This window comes from Prionailurus bengalensis, chromosome A2, assembly GCF_016509475.1.
Source record: "Prionailurus bengalensis isolate Pbe53 chromosome A2, Fcat_Pben_1.1_paternal_pri, whole genome shotgun sequence".
Classification (NCBI taxonomy): domain Eukaryota; kingdom Metazoa; phylum Chordata; class Mammalia; order Carnivora; family Felidae; genus Prionailurus; species Prionailurus bengalensis.
In genome coordinates this window covers 90127006-90152125 of record NC_057348.1, presented here as the reverse complement: position 1 = coordinate 90152125, position 25120 = coordinate 90127006, and the positions used below count along the sequence as shown (strand labels likewise).

The 25120-nt window shown below is 38.5% G+C and overlaps 1 protein-coding gene across 1 annotated transcript in view; it reads left to right on the top strand.

Annotated features, from left to right (window-relative positions):
- ELAPOR2 (endosome-lysosome associated apoptosis and autophagy regulator family member 2) overlaps window positions 1-25120 on the top strand; it is a 179259-nt gene that overhangs the window by 150723 nt on the left and 3416 nt on the right. Inside the window, exons 18-21 of the mRNA XM_043588737.1 lie at window positions 289-390; window positions 9453-9579; window positions 14649-14827; window positions 15770-15935. Of these exons, the coding sequence (XP_043444672.1) occupies window positions 289-390; window positions 9453-9579; window positions 14649-14827; window positions 15770-15935 (574 nt within the window). The remainder of the gene's footprint in view (window positions 1-288; window positions 391-9452; window positions 9580-14648; window positions 14828-15769; window positions 15936-25120) is intronic.

Sequence of the window (25120 nt, the reverse complement as noted above, 5' to 3'; positions counted from 1 at the left end):
TCTCTTCCCTTTAAAAATTTTTTTTGATTGTGACTTTGATTATAATTATAGTAACTCTGCTAAACACCTTGATGATAGCTTATCGCTTTAGCTGAGAAAATAGTCAACTCTTCATTGGCAGTGAAAGCAAATGAGCCCAGTTTGTATTAAAATTCTCAATTAGTGAACTTGGACACATTTTTCTTTTTCATTGTTTCATAGAGTATAGAAGTAGTTCTACACAGGATATTTATGTCTTGGTGATCTATGTCATGTCTGTTCTGTGGAATGACATTTGCCTTTCAATAGGTCTTCTACAACTACAACATCTTGTGTTAATGGCCGATCAACTGCTGTGAAAATGAGGTGCAATCCTACTAAACCAGGAGCAGGAGTGATTTCAGTCCCCAGGTATTCTTATTTCTATGTGATTGTTTCACATTTGTATTTATTGTGAGGAATCAAAACTCCCCAGAATTTTACTATTTTAAAACATGGTCCCTATGAATGCAAAGCAGAAAGAGAACAGAAGAATACGTAGGTTTTTATTATAGGGATATGCTGTGTGTCTCTTAAGAGGAACAAGTCCTCACAAATCTCAGTACATCCCAGTCTCCTCAAAGACATATTCGCCTCCTGTTTGCTTAATTGTCTTGAAAATTATTTCAACATATAATTACAGTGTTTGTATCCTTGTATTTATTCTTACTGTTTAGTCCCAATTTCCTTAAGAGCTGGATTATATATAACCTGGCTTATAGTTCTTGATCAACAATGAACCACCTGGGTGATCTAGATTGAAGTAATTGAACCTCTGAATCATGGTTTCTTTCTCTGTGAGAGAATAGGGGCGAGGGTGGATAATTTGTATGATCCATTTCCAGCTCCTCCGTTTTCTGATTAATAGTGGCAGAATCACCAAGGTAGAATCTGGTCTATAGAATATATAATGCAGTTCATTTGACTTGGTGGAGTTGAGGAAGTAGCTCTCCACAGTCTAGATTCGACTTCTACAGTCCATATTGGGTAGAAACACTAGGAGAAAACGGGCAATTTCATGGACTCAGAACTGTCAACTTAAATGATGCTTTCATGGTGTGAGTGACACTTAAATGTCTGCTGATTTTTGTTTTTTGCAGTTATTCATTGTTCTGTATGTAGATTGTTTATTTCTAATATTTGTTGGATTAAGGTACCTTTATCATAGTTCGACTTGAACGTATTTCTCAAGTTAACATAAATATATATGTGTGTGTATATATATACACACACACATATACATATATAATTTTCTTTTAAATAAAATGACTGACTTAGTTTTGTTTTTGATAGTTTCGCAGTAACCATTGAGAGATTTTAAGCTATTGTGCTTACGCATATCAGGACATCAGTATTGGAAATCAGTGGTCTGAGCATTTGCTTCGGCATCTTAAAAGTATTTCCAGGGGTATCAATATTGTGGGTTTACTTTGGGGCACAAAAGGACACTCGTATTCACCTCTTAACCAACTGTGTTTCTCTGGTTCTCATAGATCTAGGAATTAATTTTTCTTTTCACCTTTTCAAGGTGAGAGAAGTATATGATCAGAGGAGAACATAATAAAAGTTACTAGACATCAGTGTAAGAGACAGAGGGAGCCTGATGCTCAAGGGCATCATTTGGTGGAGGATCCCTATGCCAGCATCCAAGCTAGAGTCAAGGCAGCAAACCACCCTTTGTTTATGAGAAGGTGTGTTTAGAGTTTCTTTAATTATTCCCTGATATCCCCCCAAATAGCTTTGAGTTAAGATGCTTGTTCTATTAATGGTAGCACTTATAACGTCCTTCCTTGGACTTAGCAATGAACCTCTCAGAGTCTAGCCTCTAGGAGTCTACCTGGATGGCTTCCAAAGCCTCTCCAGGTGTCTCATCCAAGCAGATAATATTACCAAAGATTCGATCTGTCCATGAGAAAATATATCCACTCTAACTCTCCCAAGGTGGGTTCTGATGTTTTAAGGTAAAAAAAAAAAAAGTTTCCTGATGTTAAATTATGGCACTTAGAAACTGAGTTTTTCCTTGTGGGGAGGGGAAAAGTAGTTTTTCCTTTAACCTGTAGCCGTTTATTCTACTTCAGGAATATAACTGTCTTTGCCAGGGTTTCTCAAGATCACTCGTGGCAGAATACCTTGGGGTTTCTTTTAAAAATCAATTTCTGGATCTTTCCAAAAACATAAAGAATATCTTGAGTGTTGAGCATAGGAATATATATTTTTTAAACACAAAACAGTTCTGGGAGTCTGGCTGGCTCAAATGGAGGAGCGTGCGACTCTTGATCTAGGAGTTTTGAGTTAGAGCTCCTCACTGGGTGTACAGACTACTTAAAAACAAAATCCTAAAAGAAAACCTGCAAGACAATTCCTAAGTATATTAAAATTTAGGAACTACTAATCTTAACCCACTGAGACAAACTCTCAAACTTTGTTCTGCATTTTAATTTTCTGAAAAGCTAATTTAAAATACCTTAGTCTAAAGGGTAATCATTCACTCATATTTGATAAGACTTTGTATATAATTGTCATGCATATCGAGGTTTGAGGACCATTGCTCTAGGGAACTGCTTGAACCTAACAATCTAAGTGTGTTTTAGTTCTTTCTTGAATCAGTTTCCCATTAGGGCACAAGGGGGAGCTCTGGGATCAGAACATGAGAAACAGCAGCTTGTCCTGAAATAATTAGAATTTTTTTTAGCTGTGGGACTGAATAAAGATTTCCTACTAACAGTAAGGAATTGTTAACAGAACCCAGTTTCTTATGCTACTTTTGAAGCGGATTTACTTTGCAGTTTTCTTTGGGGAGGTTTAAGATCTCCATAAGAGAGGAAGGTGCTAACCAGGCACTTGCCTCGAAAAATCTCATATGCTGTAACCAAAAAACATCTCAGAAAGCAGACTTTGGCAATTTGGAAGGGATGCCACCCCCGGGAATTCTCCTCTCTTGGCCAAGAATCTTGGCAAACCAGGAAAGGAGACTTTAGTAGTAGTGATGTTGGTTGGGGCTCTGTATCTTGGTGACCTGGGAAAATGGGAATGTCTTAACAGAGTCGTGGGGCAGGAGAAAAGGGGCAATGTGTATTCTCTATGTATCTCATCTGAAGTTTAGAGGGAACAGCAAATTATCAGGGCTGCCTACTAATCTGCAATTGGAAAACTACAACCTGTCTGTTTGGTCTGGCAAATGCAGTTGGTTTCTAATTCTACAAAGTGTCTGGAAGGTGTGAGACATTTTAGATAAAAATTTAGCAGCATGATGTCTGTGGCAGATGCAATCTGAGAGCCAGGCTGGACTTTGGGATTATCTGGTGCAGTTTGTATCTTGGCCAGCAAACGAATTTGTAACAAAGTAGACTGCTGATATCCCTGAATAGATCCCCCTCCAGCCTCTGCCTGAGAAACTTTTCCAGCCTCCAGTCATGATCGGAGGTGGTTGGAAAACTTGGAAGTTCTTCTTTCACTAGGAAAACTTTGGACCCAGCATTGTGTCTGAAGAGTTCTTTCAAATATGTGAGAAATTTCTATTAATGGAAAGGTTTTGAAAACGCATTATTAGAAAATGGGCAAAAGGAATCATTTTTACTCTGATAATGGAGATGTCCTAGCACCTTAGAGATCCCTCAGTCAGACCCATTCATTTCACACAGTAGGAAACACTGAGGACCCAGGCTGTATAACTGTGTTGGCACATTCAGGATGGAATGTTGTCCTGACTGTGTCTCGTTCTGTTCTTACCATCATGTTTTCATCTTGCTGTTTTTTCCCTCCAGTTCTTCACAGATAGAGATTTGCAAAGAAGCACACTAGGCAGAGAGACAAATATCACATTTATCTGGGGGATAACTCATTTGATCTGCAAGTTATTGGTGCCTTGTTTAAAATGAGTCATCCTCCCTCCAACAAGGTCATCTTTAGTAATGGTATGAGTTAGAGGAAAACATCGTGCTCTCTCTTTCTCTTTCCCTCAACTTATAACTATATTTAACTGCTTGGGTGGTTCATAAATCAGTCTAAAACTATTTTGCCAAAACCTCCTTCAAAATCCAAGTTCATCTTCAGTTTTAAGTGTAGCCTCAGTCTCAGAGATGGAGTCAAGTTAGTGGGTGTCTCAGGGCCAAGTGGAGAGGGGCTGTTGCTCATTAAAAAAAAAAAGAAAGAAAGAAAGAAAGCATAGCCTCTGAGAATATTATATCTCACAAAAGGGATGCTTCAGAGATCTGTCCTGAAGGCGTTCAGAGGTTGAATGTACCGAGGCTTTATTCCACAGGCTCTGATTGAGAGTTTCTCTGTCAGAGTCTTTGGACCTATAGGACACTAATGTAGTATCTTCTTTGGTTTTGGGGGAGTTCTGTTGAAGCCAGGATGTCTATCCATTTTGAGTTGGTAGGAGCCAGAGGATAATGATTGGTTAACGGAGTTCCTTGTTTTCTTTTTCCTCTGAACTATTTATGGACAGATAATAGATATCTAAATCTGCACAAGTTAAATTTAAAAGGCAATAGAATTTAAAATTTTAAAGCCAAATATCTCCTTAGAACAATGAAAATGAGGAGGCATATAAAAGCACTATGAGCAACAAGTAAAAACCCATTATGATTAAGAAATGGAAAATTCTAATACAGAATTGTTAAAATTATATGCTTCAGCACTAATGAGTAATCTTAAGACATGACATAAAAATGTCATGAAACAGTCATAAAGTTTAAGGATCCATTTTGAAATAAGGATGACAAAAGTTTGACAGATTTTGCAGAGCCTGGAGGTAAAAGGGACTGGGGAGTGTCAGCTAATGTAGTTTGTACAGATCTTGATCAGATTCTGGCTTTTGGTAATTAACCTCGGGGGGGAATCTGTAAAAAGGGCGGTTTTTGCAGGAGACTGGTAGAATTTTATATCCCTGGATCTAAGAGGTATAGGTCAAAAAATCTTATGTTCAAACTCAGTCATAAGTGATTTATACTCTTCAGCCTCAGGGCAAACAAAATTGGAGCAAGATCCAAAGCCATTTTATGGACCCCACACAAGAAGGGTTTCTGCCCATTGGCATTCTTAGCAGAGAAAGGTTGAGCTTTCTCAGAAGCCAAAGCTGAAGGGAGTTACTGGCAGCTAGTCAGCATCTCCTATGCCAGACGATGCCCGTCTGTGAACTCCGAGATAGGGGAACCCCAAGAAACCCAGAAAAGCCTCACATGAAAGCGTCTGAGTAACATTAGTGCTCTGACACCAAATGAGAAAAGTTCTAGGCATTTAAGACTATGGCCTTTCCCCCCGGTCTCCTGAGACCCACTGTAGGAGGGATAGAAACATACTTACACCGTACATGAATTTATTTTAACTTTGGAGTTTGCATAAAGTTCAGGCAAAAACAAGTTTACACTGCTTTATCAACTGTCTAAACAATTAGCAATAGTTTGAGTATTGGGTTGTAATAGTTCATAAGAAATTAAGATTACTGTCCATGAATTAGTAGATGAACCAAGTAGACCCTGCTTTAGGTAAGATGATTCATTTAGGGGATGCTAATAACTCATAGCTCAGTCCACTTTACCCCCAGAAAATGTATCCAATTTAGAATCCAAGACATCACTTACTTAAAAAAAAAGATTCATCTGAATTCTTACACATGGCCAGTGCTATCCGCAGTGGTAAGGCAGTTCCAGAGCAAAATAAGGAAACTGGAAAGTCTTCCTCGTTTAACAGTAAAACCAAATTAGGATGCACCTGGTTATCCTTTGTGTTGATGGTGGTTTCTCTACCTAGAGTTCACAGCCCTGGGGTCATCTTGTGGAATTCTAGCCTTGCATACCCCAGCTCTCCAGGATTATGTACTGGCTCTTTAGACATCTACTCTCTGGTTTCTATGGTGATCTTGTGGATCAAAAATTATAAAGGAAGCACAATTAGTGACACCTTTACAAGGCCAGGGGGTAGGGGGTAGAGATGGTGGTGGCACAGGTCATCAAAGGGAAAAAGGTTTCACATATTTGGCATTAAAGTGTTTGTCTATCTTACTACTTGCTTTTTTGTTCTTAGTAGAAGAAAAAAATATATATATATATACTCTTGCATCTTTTTTTCCCTATTTTCCTTTTATATATAAGCACTATTGAAATTAGTACTGCTTCCTACATCCTTGTCATTTCACAGGGAAGGGCTGATTCAACTGTGGAACTTAACATTTATAACAAAGAATCAAATTTGGATGTTCCACGTTGTAAATGATTCGTTGGGTTCAAAGAATTGAAGAATTGATTCTAAACTAAACTGCTTTTAACCTAAGAGTATATTTTAAAAAGTGGAGTCTACCGGGGAAAGGCACTGAATCATTGCAGTATTTTGACACCTAATGGCAGCTTTATAAGTTATATCAATGTCTTGATTTTTTCCCCCAATTCTGTACTTCTCCCAGTTCTATAGAGAGTGATGTGAATTGTTAATAGTCTTTTATATTTTGCAGTACTTTAAACTTTCCCAAATTGTTCTCTCATTTTGTCCTTTATAACAACCCAGTGAAGGCAGTGGAACAGACATCTCATTTCTGATAAATTACAGATCTGAAACAGCATGGGGGAGGGGCTGAATCACTTGTGGAAAAACACAAAATCACTTGCAAGTCCAGCCACACCTGTAACCCAGGTTTTCTCTGCAGAGCTCTTTGCAACTTTGATTAATTTTCCCCTTTTCTTTTTTATTTGTTCAGTTTTTTTTCTCGAATTTTACCAAACTTATTCTTTCATTTGCCCAAGATAAACAGCCCTCACCACCCTTGAAAATGTCTCTGTGTGGGAAAGATAAAACAAAATAATTTGGGAAGGAGAGAATTGAGCAGGAAAGTATTTTAGTAATTCTTGCTAAATGATCAAAAAAGTTAATTACCTTTAAAGTTTCAACTCATTGTTATGCAAATAATAATTGTGTTCTTGAAAAACATTTCTAATAGGTTACCCAATTTTTTTCAGAAGTGCAATGTTGAGTTGGTTTTACTGATGGGAAGTAGGGATCATTTTTTTAGGTGGCATGATTTTTGTCTCTTGTACTTACCATTTTTTTTTTAAATCTCTTTTTGTTTCTTGGTCTAAATATACTTTACTCCCTTTTACAAACAAATCGAGGCAGTTAAGAGTTAAGCCATTTTTCCAAAGCGTCCCCCTTCATCACTGTTCTTAGCTCTCATAGTACCAGGCCTCTCTTTCTGAAGCACATTACACAGAATCATGCTTTTATTTACATCTCACCACGTTGACTTGGTCTACAGCATGCAAGCATTTGGAAGTAGTCCATTTTTAGGCACTGTAGACTTCTGTGTCAGGGTTCGTATTGTAGAGTACCCTGAGAATATATACTGAGGGTATGGAATTTTACTTCGCTGGTAGACCGAAAATTACAGTTTTGGACTGCCTATCATCAGAAAGGCATCTGAAGTTAAAACTTAAGAAGGGGTGTTTTGGGGTTCTCCCTATGATTGTGTGTCTATCTTTTGCCCTAGGTGTTTCAGGACACCTGTACTCAGCAGCAACAAAGGTCTAAAGGAGGTTTTCAGGGCACTGCCCTGAATTTGCACACTTAATTTAAGGGAAGTATAGTAGACAAATGAAGGGAATAGTGTTCTCCCCATTTTAATGAATTCATGAACAAAACAGCCATTCCCACCAGAACCTTTCCACATAACCTCCTGCTTCAGTCAATAAGGATTCTCTACACAGTAAAAGCAGTTTAATTTTATCCATGCTGTGTTTATCTGTCCCTAAAAGGAAGGAGGCAAACTGATATAATAGGCCCACCCACCAGCAAGCAGTTTCAAAAAGTCTCCATTCCAGCCCTGCCTGGTGGTTGGTTCAGTGTGATCCTGCACCTGTGTCTAAGGCCCCTGCGTCATCACCGGGTGGTGACAGTAACTGCCTCTTGAAAGAAGTCATCGTCTGGCTGAGGCAAACCAGGAGTGCACAGTCATTTCCATCCTTCAGCTGTGTGTTGATCTGGTAGTTGTTTTGTTTGTCTTTTCACTTCAGGTTGTTTTGGTTTCATGTTCCCCCCCCCCCGCCCCGCCCACCCCACCGCACTGTCGAGACCATGGTCTAGTTCATCATTCTTTTCCCTGAAACCTTTGCTTAAACACATTACTTCAAACAGAAATGGCACCTCCATCCACCACCTAGTTCTCGCCTGTACGCCTTGTGCCCACGCACTGTCCTGCTCTTGAAGCCATTGTGATCATGACCAGCTTGGAATTCCCTTCCAATCCGTCTACCATTTCATCCCTCTGGCAGGCATTCCTTTACTTTCTTCCTTTCTCTTCTGGCTACCTCCTATTGGATATTCTAGGCTTGTCTTAGGCATGCCTTCCACCAAGAAGTTCTCCCAGAACTTTTTTGTCATTATATCTGTCTCTCCTTTAAATTAAAAAAAAGTAGCTTTAGAGAGACAAAATTCCCATGCCATACAGTTTGCCCATTTAAAACAGGCAAGCCAGTGGTTATTAGTATACTCATAGATATATGTAGCCATCACTATCGTCATTTTTAGAGCTTTTTCATCACCTTAAAAAGACCTATACCCTTTGGCTATTGCTTCTCTTTACCTTAGCTCCCTTCCATACTCCAAGCTTACCACTAACTTACTGTTGCTGTGGATTTTCTTATTTTGGACTTTTATAAAAATAACATCATTTAATATATAGAATTTTTTTAAAGCTTATTTATTTTGAGACAGAGCAAGCAGGAGAGGGACAGAGAGAGGAAAAGAGAGACTCTCAAGCAGGCTCCGCATGGTCAGCACAGAACCTGATGTGGGGCTCAAGGAAGGGCTTGAACTAATGAACAGTGAGATCATGACCTGAGCCGAAATTAAGAGTTGGACGCTTCACCTACTGAGCCACTCAAGTGCCCCAAATACATAGAATTTTTGATAGGCTTCTTTTACTTAGTATATTTTTGAGGTTCATCCAAGTTGGGGCATGTATTACTTCTGCATTCCTTTTTATGGCCAAGTAATTTCCCATAGAATGGTGATATCACATTTGTTTATCTCTTCATCTGCTGAAGGACATTTGAGTTGTTTCCACCTTTGGGCTGTTAAAAATAATGCAGTTATGAACATTCACGTACAGGTTTTTGTGTGGATAAACGTTTTTACTTCTCTTGGATTTTTATCTAGAAGCGTAATTACTGGATCATGTGGTAACTGTTTGTAATGGTCTGAAGAACTGCCACCTTATTACAAAGCACTTGTCTCTCTTTACAGTCCCATTAGCAGTGTATATAGGTTGTAATTTCTTAACATTTTTGCAACTCGTTATTACCTGTCTTTTTGATTGTAGCTATCCTAATAGGTGTGGAGTTGTGGTTTTGCACCCACACATTGCTTTCCAGTATGCAGTAGGCACTCAAATGTTTATTGGGCTTGGCTGAATATAAGAACTGTCATTTCATTTTTTATTTCAGCAAGTGCCCAGCAGGCACCTGTGATGGGTGTACATTCTATTTTCTGTGGGAGAGTGCCGAAGCTTGCCCTCTGTGCACAGAACATGACTTCCATGAGATTGAGGGAGCCTGTAAGAGAGGATTTCAGGTAAGTGTCAAATCTACCTACACAGAGCTATGTGATTGAAGAAAAATAGACAAGTCTGGCATCACTCAGATCCTAGAAACTCAGGTTCAAAACCATGGCTAAAGCTTATAGTTAACTTAATGTTGCATTAATATGCATTTAAAATCAAATTTAGTAGGTAAACTCCCATATGCTGGGGTAGCTGAAGGTATGCAGTGGCATTGGGAAAAATAAATCGTGCAAAGGAGTTGTAGGCTATGGTGTTTATCTGGTTTACAAAGATATCATTAAACGAAGATTTGATTTATATAATGCAGTTATAGGTATAATTAAGACATGGGTGATATAATTGATTCACTACAAGAAGCATATCTAAAGAGTAAATAAAGCATGTACACATATAATAAAATCAAGATCCTACTCTGTATTTTCTGTGCAATCATATCTTTGCTTATGTGTTTTTAAAAATAAAGTTGGGATTCTCCACTCTATATTTTTTATTTCCTTTCTCCATTTAATATATTTCTCTTGTTAAATTTTTTGAAAACATGATTTTTAGTGACTGACAAATATTCTATTATAGAGATAATTTGGGATTTAATAAAACCCCCGATGGACATTTGAGAAAAATTGAAAACAGTATTTTTGTAAATAACTCTGTAAGGAACACCCTAGTTGGAAATTTGATTCTTTCCTTAGAATTTATCATAAAGAAGAGATTAATTGGATCTAAGGCAATGGACATTTTTAAGGTTCTTGATACATATTACTAATGTGATCTGGTTGTATCATTTTGCGCTTCTGCTAGTAGTGTTTGAGCATGCTTATTTCACTGCACTAGCTTTGAGTAGTGCCATATGAAAAACACAAGCTTTTCTTCCTTCAAGATGACTTACCCCTTCAACCTGTCTGAAGTCTATTGAACTAACAATAAAAATGCACAAATGATATTAAATCACTACTGGGGGTGGTAACCTTATTGGGGAATTGGCATCAGAGAATCAGATTCTGATAGGATTTCTGAAAATCTGGAACGCAGATGGGCTAGGGCTGTTGCTCAGGTCACCTGGAGTGGGGAGCATGCTGGAGTGCTCACTGCATAAGTGGATCAAAGAGCGAGCGCTGTGTGGTCCACAAACATGTAGAGGAGCTTGTCACTGGCTGGTCGGGGGGCAGGAGTGCAGGAAGAAATCAGAATGCTCTACCTAATCTCCTGCATTCAGAGTATTAGTAGCACTAGTGTTCCCCTTTAGGGATTTTTCTAACTTTAATTTAGGAAGTGAACCTGTAGTAAGAATACATTGTACAGCAAACGTAGTACACAACACCAACTCAGACACTTAGCAATATGCCTAAAAATGAAATTAAATTTCATGGGAGTACCTATTTTCATATTTTATGATAAAGTCTAAGCGTAAAGTTAATATAAAATGTGTTTTCATCAAATAATTTAATACAGAACAGGAAAAGTTCCCAAATGGGCAACACTAAAACAAAAATTAGGAATGTTTTATTTAATTCATCAAGTGTGCTTGCCTCTGGATAGCTCATTCCAGTTTGGAGCACACAGAGACCATGCTGCTCATGCATCTAGTACACTGTTCAGCCAGTTTCTTTTTAACATTTTTAAGTGGGTCAAGGATGAAAATTCTCAGCTTACAAAAAAAAAATGGTTTCTTTATAGTCCTCATAATAATGATAATACACTTTTTATGTCTCACAGTGGAAATTCTTTTTTACCATTTCTCAAAAATTGATACACTTATATAAAAATTTTTTTAACATTTTTATTTATTTTTGTGTCAGAGAGACACAGAGCATGAGCAGGGAAGGGGCAGAGAGAGAGGGAGACACAGAATCTGAAGCAGGCTCCAGGCTCTGAGCTGTCAGCACAGACAGCCCCGACACGGGGCTCGAACTCACAGACTGTGAGATCATGACCTGAGCCAAAGTCGGACACTCAACTGACTGAGCCACCAGGCGCCCCGATACACTTATTTTTTAAAGAATAAATAAAAAACAAATGCATTCCCTCCTTTTGCCATCAAGTTCAACTCCAGGGCTTTGAAAAGTCGGATGACCTCTTTTCTAAATATTCTTTAATATTCAACATTTCTCTTCCAGAAAGTAATGATTAGAAGTTTAAGACCATGAGATTACAACAGTTTCTCTAATTTCATTCAAACTTTCCTTATTAAAAAAAAAAACAACAAAACTGTTCAGCATGCTATAAGAATGTTACGAACACATAGTTGCAAGTTGTTTTTAGATATTTGTTTTTGTCCTAAAAATAAACTTTTGGAACACTTTCATGTGTTAATCATATTGAAATATATAATTTCCCTCCCCAAATTTCAAATGTAACTTGAGAAATTGCAAAATTGGTTAAATACACCTTTCTGTTAGATTTAGATGTCAAGTTTGAAAATATTTGCCATAGGAGATCGGGCTTCAGTTAGAAAAATACAAATGCCACACTTAAGCTCATGCACCTTAATGTATTCCATTGAGACAGTAAAACAAATGGGTATGACACAGGAAGTGGGTATTTACTGCCAGTCTCTGAATAAAATATTTTAAAAAGTCTGCCATTCAGTGAGCTTTATATAATACTAATGACAGCTTTCCCTGTTTTCCGTTATCGTAGTCCCGCCTTCCCCCATGAGGGATATGTACCCAACCGCCCTGTGAATGCCTGAAACCGTGGATGGTACCGAACACTATATATATACCTTGCTTTTCCTTATACATACGTACATACATACCTATGATTAAGTTTAATTTATAAATTAGGCACAGTTAGAGGTAACAATCTGCGGTAATAAACGTTAAGTGAATGTGGTCTCTCTCTCACAATATCTTACCGCACTAAGCTCCCCCTCCTTGTGATGAGGTGAGATGATAAAATGCCTGGGTGATGAGATGAAGTGAGGTGGATGACGTAGGCATCATGATGTACTGTTCGGCTAGTATTGACCTTCTGATGATCTATCAGGAGGGTCATCTGCTTCCCAAGTGAACCCCCAGAAAGTGAAGCTGCAGGTAAGGGGGCAGGTACTACGGCATGTTCATGAGCAAGGGTGGATTTCTTTGGGTGGCAACAGCCTTATGAGAGAAAAAAAAACAGTGATTGCAAACTAGTGCTGTGGGTATCATTTCAGTTTTTAATAATTGGACTGTGTTTCTGTCCCATTTCCCGCTCCATCCTTTGCAGTTTTTCACTCTGTATTGACGGAGAGCATATGTTCCCAATTCTGTAAATATATTGAATCCAGATGTGTATGAGGTTACATTTACACACTGCAGCAAGTACCCACTTAGAGCTGTTGTAAACTCTGAGAGTGGCACAACTCGGGGAAGAAATGCTCTTATCAGATTGGATCTTAGAAATCTATACCAGCTTCTCAGTATCTAGTAGGCATTACTTCCAAATGTCATGCAGTAGTAAAGATTTGAAGAGATACTGTGTTATCACTAAGAGGGATATTTTTAAGTTTATCATCAAATTTATCTCACTCTGTTCACAAAATATCCCAGCATGCTGGAAGAATAAATTTTTCAGCTGCAGTGTCAGCCATTTTCTCCTCTGCCAATGACGTGACCGAATGAAGGGATAAGGCATTCTAATTAATAGGTACAGATGACTGAGGAATTGTGCCAGTAGCTTGATCTTTTTTTTTTTTTTTTTTTTTTAACAATTTGAGGAGTTTATTGAGAAGTTAAGTATTCTGGGTTTACAAAGATCTTTTTAATTTGAAATTTTAACATTTCGGCTATAAGACTATCATTAGACATTAGAGCTTTAGCATTTTCACTGGCAAAAATTTTTGTTAGAATGTATTTCCAATGAAGTCATCATTGGCTGACCAGAGTTAACAGCTTTCTTTTTATTGTCATTATTTACACTTAGAGATGCAGCATTTGAATTTGATGGAACATGCCCCTCATTTCTCACCTCATCATTCTTATAAAAATAATGTGACCCCTTTGAAATGTAGTTTATTCACATTAAATTTAATGAAAATGTTACAGTTGTCATGCAGTAAAAAAAATTTTCGATTACTAATGTCCTTTCTAAAAAAACATGCTGAGAATTTTTATCCAGAACTTGGTTGAAACTTTTCCTTAAAGTAAATATGGTTCTCCTGTTCTTTGTGTCTAATTGCAGAAACCTCTGTGCATGTACAATAAAATTACACATCATGGTGCTATCCTTCTGTTAGGGTGTTGTTCAATTGACCATCAAATACCAGAATATTTAGTCAGACACAATGGTCAAAAAATTGAGTGTTCTATGTCATTTAATGTCAATGAATATAATCATCATGCAAGTTGCTGCTGGTCATTGTATTCGTTGAAGTATAAAAGGAAGCATGCACTGTATTCTCATTTTGGCTCTGGTTAGTGTTGTTTGATCTATTCATAAAGAAATTCCTGATTGCTATGCAGTATATTGATTTTGTTATTCACTAGTCAGTTGCAAGTTGCAGTTTGAAAAACATTGCTCTAACAACATTGAGTCGTCTACTTAGGGAGGATAAGAATAAGGACCTACTGTGGGAGGTGACCCAGAATAATGCATGGGAAAGAAGGGCGTAGTCTGTGTGACTCCTCCAACACCAGTCACCAAAGCCTGCCAGTCCTGGTGCGCCTACATGTCCTGGGTCCTGAATTTGCTCTTTTTTCAGGGGAGACGCTTGTTGGAGGAACTGGACTAGCATCATAGGTGGATGAAACCCGTTCCAGTTACCTGTATTAGACAACCTAAGTTGTCATTTAAAAAGATGACTCAGAAGTCAGGGATCATAAGAAGTTTGAGGAAAAAAGCACAAATACTGTGTCCACATAGAGTCATTTTTATTCAACCTCCTCAACATGTACCCAGCCTTCTGATCTGGTGACCCATGTTTTTATTTGGTTTTGTTGTATTTTTGTTCATTATTTTCTTATTCATTCCCTGTCTTTCTTCTCTTGCGGAAGCTTCTACTAGCTGAGTGCTGAATGATCCTCTATGCTTACTGTGAATAAAGAGCAGAACCCTTCTTCTGAATCTCATTTCACATGTCATCTGTCTATGTGTGTTTTTAAAGGAAACCTTGTATGTATGGAATGAACCTAAATGGTGCATTAAAGGAATTTCTTTGCCTGAGAAAAAGTTGTCAACCTGCGAAACCGTTGACTTTTGGCTGAAAGTGGGAGCAGGTGTGGGAGCTTTCACTGCGGTTTTGCTGGTGGCTCTAACTTGCTACTTCTGGAAAAAGAATCGGAAGTAAGTAACCTCATTGGAGTGACCATGTAAGAACTGAAGGATTTCTTGTGAAAAATGTAGACCCAATTATGGTTACATCCAGTAGTTTTTTCAGAGAGACAAGAACTTTCTCCTAGTGAAGGAGTTACAGGAAAGGCCTTTAAGAAAAGAAATGGAAATGATTATTATTCTGGTAATAGATTATAGAATGTTAGAGGTTATTGAATTGGACCTATATGTATAAAACAGAGAGCAATGGAGGCTCTGGTTTGCTCAGGTAGATGGGAGCAGAGCTGAGATCAGAAGTCAAGTTGTCTCTCTCTGCCTCTATTTTTCTTTTCATGACAACATTGTGTCTTCTTGCTCCACTGTTTTCTTTTTCAGTTTCTTGTGGAAAGATACTTGCAAAGAAATAGACCAAGTTTATAGGCAGATATGACCTCTGTTTACTCCAATACTCCAAGAATCTAGAGTTGAATATTGAGTCTATTTTCTGAATGTATATTGATCTATTATAAGGTAGTAAATAGAAAGGAATGAGTTGTATAGAGAAACAATCAAACCAAATCACTTACCTATGGTATTTTCATGCATATGAGCTAAACTTTGGAAAATTATATAGTGAGTTAGCTTCCAAATATTTATACATTAAGAAAATGCATTCAGATGTCAAGGTTTCTTTCTGTTTTTCAAAAGTTCTTCATAATAGGACAGTTTAATCAATGTGAGTTAATTGATAACTTTAACTGTACTGCCATTATTCTCATTATTCTCTGAAATCCTGGAAAAGATTTGTGCATGGATGGTAGGTAAATGAGAACACATAGTGCTTTAGCTATAGGCGAGGGAAATTTGTTAGCAATAGAGCAACTATACTACAAGAGCATTTAATGAGCTGGTTTATGACCACCTAAAATGAGTATTAATTTATATTAATCAGACACTTTCTTTATCACTACTTAGACTGGAGTACAAATATTCCAAGTTAGTGATGACAACTAACTCAAAGGAGTGTGAACTCCCAGCTGCAGACAGTTGTGCTATCATGGAAGGAGAAGATAATGAGGAAGAAGTTGTATATTCCAATAAACAGTCACTACTGGGAAAACTCAAATCCTTGGCAACAAAGGTGAGAGCAGAATTGTAAGCTGGTATGACTGTGCATTTATTGATGAGGGGCTTATTAACCTAGTAGTAGCATTCATACAACCCTGTCATTTGGTCTGGCTCTTTCTCCATGGTTGGTTATCCAACAGAAATACCACTAGAAGTACACCAGGATATAAACATAAGAATATTCACTGCAGCATTGGTTTTTTTTCTGGCTAACAAAGCAGAAACAACCTTATACACCATGAATAAGGAGTAGATAAGGAATTTCCATATACAAAGTAATGGAATACTATACAACTGTGCAGCTGTGAAGATTGACATATCTGCTAATAGGTCCAAGATAAGTAAAGTAAAACAACACATAGACGATCACAGTAATTAAATATTCATTTAAGTTAGTCTTCGCATATCAAACCATTAACAGTGGCTGCTTTTTGGGAGTCTTAAACTAATTGGAATCTTTAAGTTTTGAAATGGTGTATTTTTGTACTTTTTGGATTTTCACAAAGATAATGTATTCTTTTCTAATTTTAAAAGTCTTAGGTTAATTAAAGATCTTACTTTTAAAAAAAAAATTTGGTCACAAGGTGTTTTCACATTGAAAAGGCCAAAGTTATATAAACTGTTGAGGTATTAAAGGTACCTTATCAGAGGCCATCACATTTGTCAGGTTTGAAATGATTACTGTGTCCAAACAGATTAACATTATTAAGCCTTAAATGTTGCTTGTAAACACATTTTATTGACATTCTTTACCATTGACCTAAAATAGGAGAAGTTAGCAGTTTACCCCCTCAGCATTAAAGATAGAATTAAATAGAGGAAAGAAAATGTGTTTCAAATAATTTTCAGCAGGAAGGACAAGTGACAAAAGATTACATTTATTGAGAATGTTTTAATAACTATTTCCTTTTACTCTCATGTAAGTATGTAAATATATTACAAGGTATCATTTAAAAATAAAATGAATGAGCCATTTTTACTTTCTGCTAATGATTAACTTTTTTTTTTTTTCAATGTGGTACCTTAAGAAGGATGCTATTGCTATGGGATAACAAATGTACAGTTAGTATTAAGAGATGAGATGTTGCCCTGCTTGCAAAAAAAATCAAATAAGCCTGCCACTGTTTCTTGGCCAGTTTAGAAGACATGAAGCTCCTGGTCAGAGACAAAGGACTGCTCAGCACTCACAGCAGAAGCATTAGCCAGGGTGTCAGAATTTATACCAGTTCCCCAAATCCTACTTTTCTCAGGGCTATGTGAACAGGAACAAATGTCCCTTGCACACTCAATGGCTTGCATTACAGCAAAGCAAGTCTAAGCTTTGGCTACTTGGCTATTTTAGAATGTGCAGTTAGCATGCCTATTCTTTGCTCTAAAGAGAGTTATTATTGTTATTATTCTAGACAGGTAGTATGTGTGTTCATTGATCCAGAGGGAGACACTATTTCCTGACATCTGCTCCCGAAAAATATAGTATCTTTAACTTCCAAGGCTGCTTTCTATACCAAGATCCTTAAAGAGATAATCTTGAATAAAGAGAAACCACTGCCTTGCTCATAAGATGTAAAGAAATCCAAAAGAACCATGGAGAATTGTCTCTCCAAAATATCCAAACCTCATTTCTTTTCCTTTAAAATTTTTATAATGTTTATTTATTTTTGAGAGAGAGAGAGACAGACAGAAAGCAAGCATGAGTGGGGGAGGGGCAGAGAGAGATGGAGACACAGAATCTGAAGCAGGCTCCAAGCTCTGAGCTGTCAGCACAGAGCCCGACACTGGGCTCAAACTCACTAACTGTGAAATCATGTCCTGAGCCAAAGTCAGATGCTTCATCAACAGCCACCCAGGTGCCCCTCCAAACCTCATTTCTATACCATCTTGGCTCCTGATCAGTTTTCCCATTAGTATAGCACTGTATCCACCACTCTGTTTAATCTGATTATTGACCAAGGCTGGGTTTCAATCTGGTCACTTTACTGCATATAGCATTTAAATAAAGCTACTACTCTTAGGACACCAGACAGGAAGATGAGATGAACCTTCATTGTTAGCTTCAAACATACACCCAGGGTCCCAGATTCAACTAGCTGATTAAATCACAAAAACCATGAGGGTCCACCTTAGAAAGCCAGACAGCTTTCTCTTTAAGTCCCTCTATTGACCTTTCCGCTTAGCCTGCGATCTTTCCATTGGCACCGGGATCTTTCTTCCATAAGATTCATGTGGAAGAGAGTCACAGATGTTTTCAAAAATTTGCAGGATCCAATAAAGCTCCCACTTTTGTCTACATATCATGGCAGAGGAACTTGGTGAGTAGTATATTCAACCAAGTGGTTACTATCTTTTTGATCTAGGATGATGACAATCCAGACACCACAGAATGTATGAGGGACTTCACAGACTTTGTCTTGGCCCTGAAGGGTGACGTTTAGGTCAATTATATCATCCATAATAGTGTCTGAATAGTGAGTTGATGTTGACATGAATGTCATCAGAGGCTGAGATAGTGTCATTCATTATTTCAGCTAAAGTCAGAGACAAATTTCATACCACCTTTTCTAATTGAATACCTGCCTTTAGGGTGAAGGTGAGTAGCATCAGTTATCCCTTCAGATACCTCTAAATAACCAACAGTAGTCTCATTTTGAAAATCCTTGGAATTGTTTAAGAGTTAATGATATATTGGGGCTATTTCCACAAATAATTGAATTATGACCACTTAGAACCATTCCTAGGGTACAAATCAAGCCACCATGTTTTTAGGAGAGAAATTAATACCTGGATTCTGCACGAGAAGTACAGTCCTGAAGATACATACAGTGCCTTTGGAAAGAAAATAGTGTTTACAGTTGTTGGAGATACCAAATAGGACCTTATTTTAGTTAAGCAACTCAGACTGATGGTGCCTGCAAGCTCCTTTCTGGCTAGTAAACCTTAAGGTTCCCCATTTACTTCAAGTAATTCTGTCTCTTCACTGTCTTTGAGGAGACTGCTTGAGGGCAGTCTTTCCAACTTTTCCTGTTTGCCCGTGCTGCAAACTAGGTGGTACTTCTTCACTCCAAGGAATGACTGAGCAATGGCAATAGGAATGGTAGTGTTGATGTTTTGGGGGCAGAAGCTGGGGCCATTCCCTGTGCTACTTCGGATCGATTTCTCAGTAAGTTGAAGAGGAATTACGGTTAGAGCATCTGATGGGCATGGTAGACCTAGGAGTCTTTGAGACTCCTAGGTTTGAGAGAGGAACACTAAGGCATTGTCCTTTATAAAAGGTGACAGAGTGGCTCTGAAAAACAAATGATCATTAACATCCTTCCATCGTTCATACCTCTCAGGGTCTAAAGTATCTCCTTCTCAGGCACCTCATTATCAGACTACATTGTTAATCTTCTTCTGTCACAAAATGAGTTTTTCCCATTTCAGCTAAAACTTCACCTTATTTCTACTTATCCCATTATTGGCACCCAGACCTATGCTCCAGAACATTCAAGTGCAAGAGGGACAAAGGCATTAAAAAAAACTTATGATGAAGACCCAGTGTGTCCTCTACCCTTGTCCATGTGGGCTGTGGTAGGAGGTCTTGATAAGCTGTGTAGTCAGCGAAGTGATTGGTATTCTTTCGGTCTAGGGTTATTGACAGTCCAGTAAAACAATACAGATGGCTAAACTAGAATTATATTTGAATCTCCTAGACTCCCTTCTGGTGGGGTTTACTACCAGCTATTCTGGGAGTGGCTTTTGAGTAAAAAGGACACATCATGTCCAGGAGTGGTCAGGGTAGAAACCTGGATTTTTTTATAAGTGTATATAACCTTATATAAGTGCATATAACCTCAACTTTCTTACTGATAATTATGTGTGACACAGCCAAGAGGAGATTATCCCTTTCTGGGGATAACCATGTTTAGTAACTGAACGATCTTATTAAATGTGTGGACTAGGAGGAGGTGAGGGAGATAGAGTCAGAAATCTTTTGATTTGATTTTTGAGAAGGCCCTTCTAATGGTCAATGATATTTTTCAACAGTATGAAGTGTCGAACGTCCACTGAACACCTGTACTTTCAGCCCATATTCGGGTAGCTTTGGTGATAAAAAGGGCATCATTTTAGACTGGAAGTGATTCATAAAGCCGCAAACATTAATAAGATTGCTTTCAAAGGCCATAGTGGTGTGGCTAGAGTCAACAGATCAGACTGAAAGAGGAACACCATAACCTGAACAGGCATCACAAGTGGTAAGGAATTACTGACAGCCGAAAGAGAGGTGATCAGAGATGTGACATGCATAATCAATTTTCCAGGGAAAAGCTGGTCAACTTTTGACATGAATCCCAAGTCTTGCATGCTGTGGTAACCTCTGCATCCAAAAAACAGTCCTTTACTTTGTGCTCAGTGTGTGATGCCAGATTCATTGCCATGGTGGACAGAATGATGGGTCTGTGCAGCATTTTTGGCAGTCCAGTGCAGTTTCTACCATGTGCTTAATTCCATTTGATCTTTTCAGACAATGGGTCCTTAATGGAAGTATCTTCATGAATGACCCAGATGATCTGATCAGCTAAGATTTGTTTCTGGAATTTGTTGCCCCAAAGGGGAGTAACTTTAACGTGCCAGTCTATAGTTTTCCAAGTGGCAGACCAAATAGTTTATTGACTCTTGGCAATAGCTCAAGAGTTACTGGAGATAGAATAAGGTTTATCAAGAGAAGTACTGGCCACAGCCATGAGAGTGGCTTTGGGTTCTGTCCACTGAGCCAGACAATTTTGTAGGTTTTCAGTTATTCATACCTGGTGTTGAGATAGGACAGCTACAGCAGCTGGTCGACACTCATTGGGTGTCAGATCAACCAAACCATCAGTGAATGCAGCCCCAATCATGTAGTAGAACTTTGGTGAACCAAGGGCCAGAGCCAGTGGCTTCATTTTTGGAGGTGGAGTAGGGGATAAAATTCCCCCCATAGGGTATGCTGCCATATTTTCCTGTGAGACTGAGTTGCTGCTGGGCAGTATCAGCTATATTCTTGAATACATCATTTATATTTGACAAGTGAGGCTTATTATGCCTTTTCCACCTTGCTGACCCACCATGAACAGGACTATCAGGCTATGGCGCCACAAGCTGCTCATGGCAGTGGCTTTAAGTTTTGTCAAGAACTCAGTAATAAGCAAATAGTTGCTTTTCACAAGGACTACACCTGGTAGCCATATCAAGGTGATGAATCTAAAATCCCAAAAGATGTTTCTGGGAGAAGGCTCTTTACCATTGCTGGAGTCTCTAATTGGCAGCAACATTAATGACTGAGAATTGTAACACAAACTGGTCATTAGGGTTGTGAGGCCACGAAGGTGGAGAGCATGATTCAACTTACTGGACAGTACTTAACATAGCCTGTTAGTTTGGGCCTGCCTCAAAAGATACTACTTTGTAGGTTAGCTGATAGAAGACAGCAGGGAGCATATTCAAGTGAAGCCATATTGTCTCCAATAGCAAAGAGTCTGGTAAGGTGCTGGACTGCTATTCCATGGCTGGCAGATGGCAAATCTAGTCACATAGTCTCCAGAACCTTTAGTCAATTAGCAGGTTCCTGAATTTTGTTGGGGTTTATCAACCATCTTTGTTGGCGGAAGTCTGATAGCACAGGCAGGGCTATTGAGACTGGGACTTTTAACTTGACACCAACAGTGCATCATTTGGGTTGTGACAACTTAGGGCATCAGAAGGTGGAGAAACTTCTGTGTAGTCATGACACAGGCACTTGTTGCAAATGGCAGAGGAATTAGGAACCCTTGGTATATTCTGCTAGCTCTTCTCTGCATGGGACTGTTCTTGACCAGGGGAATCTCCTCTGGTACTTAGGAGATGAGGATGTATAAGCATATTCACCTCCTACTTTTTCAGATGTAGAAGCAGCAACATCTTGAGTAGGCCTGTAGAGCCCTTCACACAAGGTCACATTATCTTACCTTCCCTGCTGAGAGCCTTGCTTAAACCCCATTCATTGAATTTGCATGTCCCTCTCCTATCACAGGTTCTGGTAGAATGGTGACTTTGGTGGCTGCAACAACGAGTGATAAATGTTTGAATCCCTTCCCTCCTCAGAACTCCCTAGCATACTCAGATGGTTGTGCATAGCCTTCTTTCCCTCTCCGTGACAGGAAAACTAATCATCTTTCTCTTTAAAGCAGCTAAAGTCAAGGTAGATGAGGAGGATGGAATTAAGGGTGCAGAGACAAAGGCAGTTTCTGTGACAGCAAACAAGGCATGTGTTTGCTTTTGTTTTTAAGCAGCACAGCAGTTGCTCAACCAAACTTCCAGTATTTTGGTCTATGTGAAATCCTATGTTGAATGGCAAGGTTATCATTCCTAACATCATCTGTTTCAGCTTTGCGACTCCTTAGCAAAATTGATTTCTGTCTGAGGCTGAGGGTATTATGTCCTTTTGTTGATTTAGGCTTGACTCACATATTGGAGCCTTTTAAAAACATTTTTTTAATGTTTATTTATTTATTTTTGAGAGAGAGCACAAGCAGGGAGGGGCAGAGAGAGGGGGTCACAGAATCTGAAGCAGGCTCCAGGATCTGAGCTGACAGCAGAGAGCTTGATGTGGAGCTCGAACCCATGAACCATGAGATCATGACCTGAGCTGAAGTTGGACGCTTAACCAACTGAGCTATCCAGGGCACCCCTTCATTTTCATCAATCTAAATTATAGCCTGGTTTTAAAATAAAGGATAGGGGAAGTTTTCAGGTGGGGCTGATCATACTAACTTATGAAGATTCCTTTGGGTCAGTTTCTCATTCTCCAGTGACCTTCTGCATTGTAAACCCAATATGGGGCATGAAGAGTCTCAATACTAGTCATAGCCTCACTAGGTTTTCCTGTGGGAATTAGTCTCAGGGAAATCTCCCAGAGAAGGCCAAAGCTTTGTTACTGCAGTCAAGACCCATCACAAAATGTCTGAGATTTTTATAGTCATCTTTGATAAAGTTGGCATGGTAGAGTACAAGAGATGTTTATTCCTAGGATGGCCCAGCTGGTGCATTCTTTTTTTTTTTTTTTTAATCATTTTTAAAAATTTATTTAGTTTTGAGAAAGAGAGAGAGAGAGTGAGCATGAGTGGGGGTAGGGCAGAGAAGGAGACACAGAATCTGAAGCAGGCTTCAGGCTCCAAACTGTCACCACAGAGCCTGACGCGGGGCTCAAACCCACGAGCTGGGAGATCATGACCGGAGCCTAAGTCAAAGACACTCAACTGACTGAGCCACCCAGGTGCCCCAGCGGGTGCATTCTTAATGATCATTTATTCCTGCCACATCATCTCCAAAGAGAATCAGCAAAAATTCTAACAAGTCACCTAGTTTCTGCCCTTAAGTAGGTTCCATATTTTTCTTTAATGGTCATCGTAGGTACATATCTCTGTAACCTCTGTGTGAAAAAGGGTGAAACCTTTTCCTATAACAATGAATTTTAGTATTATTTGTTAGCAAGGAACACAGCTGCAGCTGATGGCCTGATTGGTGAGGAAATCCTCCTTCTCAGAAGAGTGTTAACAACATCTAGGCCACCATTCAGACAGCTGACCCATGAAATTTTGGAACCACTTCCCAGAACTCAGTCTACAACTACTTCCTCAGTTCCTTTCCATTTGTAGGCAGTGAAGTGGACGACAATTTTATTACTTTGTTGAGCATATAATTTGGTCAACCAGAAAGATACCTTTCTGTCAATTTTCCATCCTCATCAGCAAAACAGTGAAGAACTATCAAGGTTCTGAAACTGCACTATACTTGCTAGCCAACAAATTAGCCTGGCATTCTTTCTTGGACATTTTGAAGACAGGAGTCTGCTGGGTCAGAGACAAAACAAGTTTATTACTTGCAGCAATAGCAGTAGTCAAGACAACAGTGTTTACTTTGTTTCCTGAAGCCCCACTTACTACAGAGTGAAGCAGACTAGATGACACACAGTGGGTTATGTTATAGAAAAGGAGCCCTTAGCTTGGGGAATCTGAATGTTTTATAACAGTCAGGAAGCATGTCTGCCATTTGCTCCACAGAGAGGGACAGTATGAGAGCTGTAGGCAAACTATTCTTTTGTTCTAGAAGAAGACTTTATCTATGCCATCCAAGGCTTTTTATAATATAAGCATATTTGTGAAGATTGTGTACCGTAATGGACATTGAACATATTCCTCCCAAGCATTCAGAAACACAGGAGACCCATGGAGAATTACCATCATCATTAGTTTACTTAAACTTCTCTTGCCTGATTTGATCTTGTGATTCCTTATTTGTAAGAGCATTGTCTTATAATGGAGGAAGCATTTAGTGCCAGGCAAGATTTTTAGGACAGAGTGACCTCTAAGCTGAATGCAAAAGAAAAAGAGGGAATTACAAGTATTAGTAAACTTTTAAGTGTCTCCTCATATTGCAGGACCTCCTTTGTTGCTGTTATATGGCCAGAGAATCGAAATCTTGAAAGGCACCTGAAAACAATCACAGGAAACGTAGTGGAAGATAAAGTCTTTCTCCCTGAGAAGGCTCAGTGCACCTAATTCTGTTTTGCATAGCAATTCTAATTGACAGAATAATTTAAAAATTGTTTAAATGAAAATTTAAAATGTTATGGGAAAGCTGAAAGAATTATACAGTGGTACAGTCATATACCCACCACCTAAATTTTACATCTGATTTATTACCTATCTTTCTAAATGTCTATCCCTCTTTCATTTATCAATACATCTTTTTTTTTTTTGATGAATTTCAAAGTAAGCTATAGAATTCAATACGTTTCATGCCTAAACACTTCAGGATACATATAACTAATGAGAGAATTAAATATTTTCAGTTTTTTCTAAGGGACAGTGTTTACATAGAGTGAAATGCCCACATAACAAGGATGCAATCTGATGAATTTTGAGAAGTGTATATGCTGTGTCACCCCAAATCCTATCAAGAAATAAGATGTTAGCCTCACCACTGAAAGCTGACTCATGTCCTTTTGCATGCAACTGATCCCTATCCTTATCCCCCCAGAGGAAACCACTGAAGTAATCTTTTTAAACTGTAGATTCGTTTTATCTGTTTTAGAACTTCATATAATTGTAATTACACAGTGTGTAGTATTTTGTGTAAGTTTTCTTTCAGAAAAATGTTTTTGAGATTTATCTACCCTCTGTTTATCAGTAATAGATTCATTTT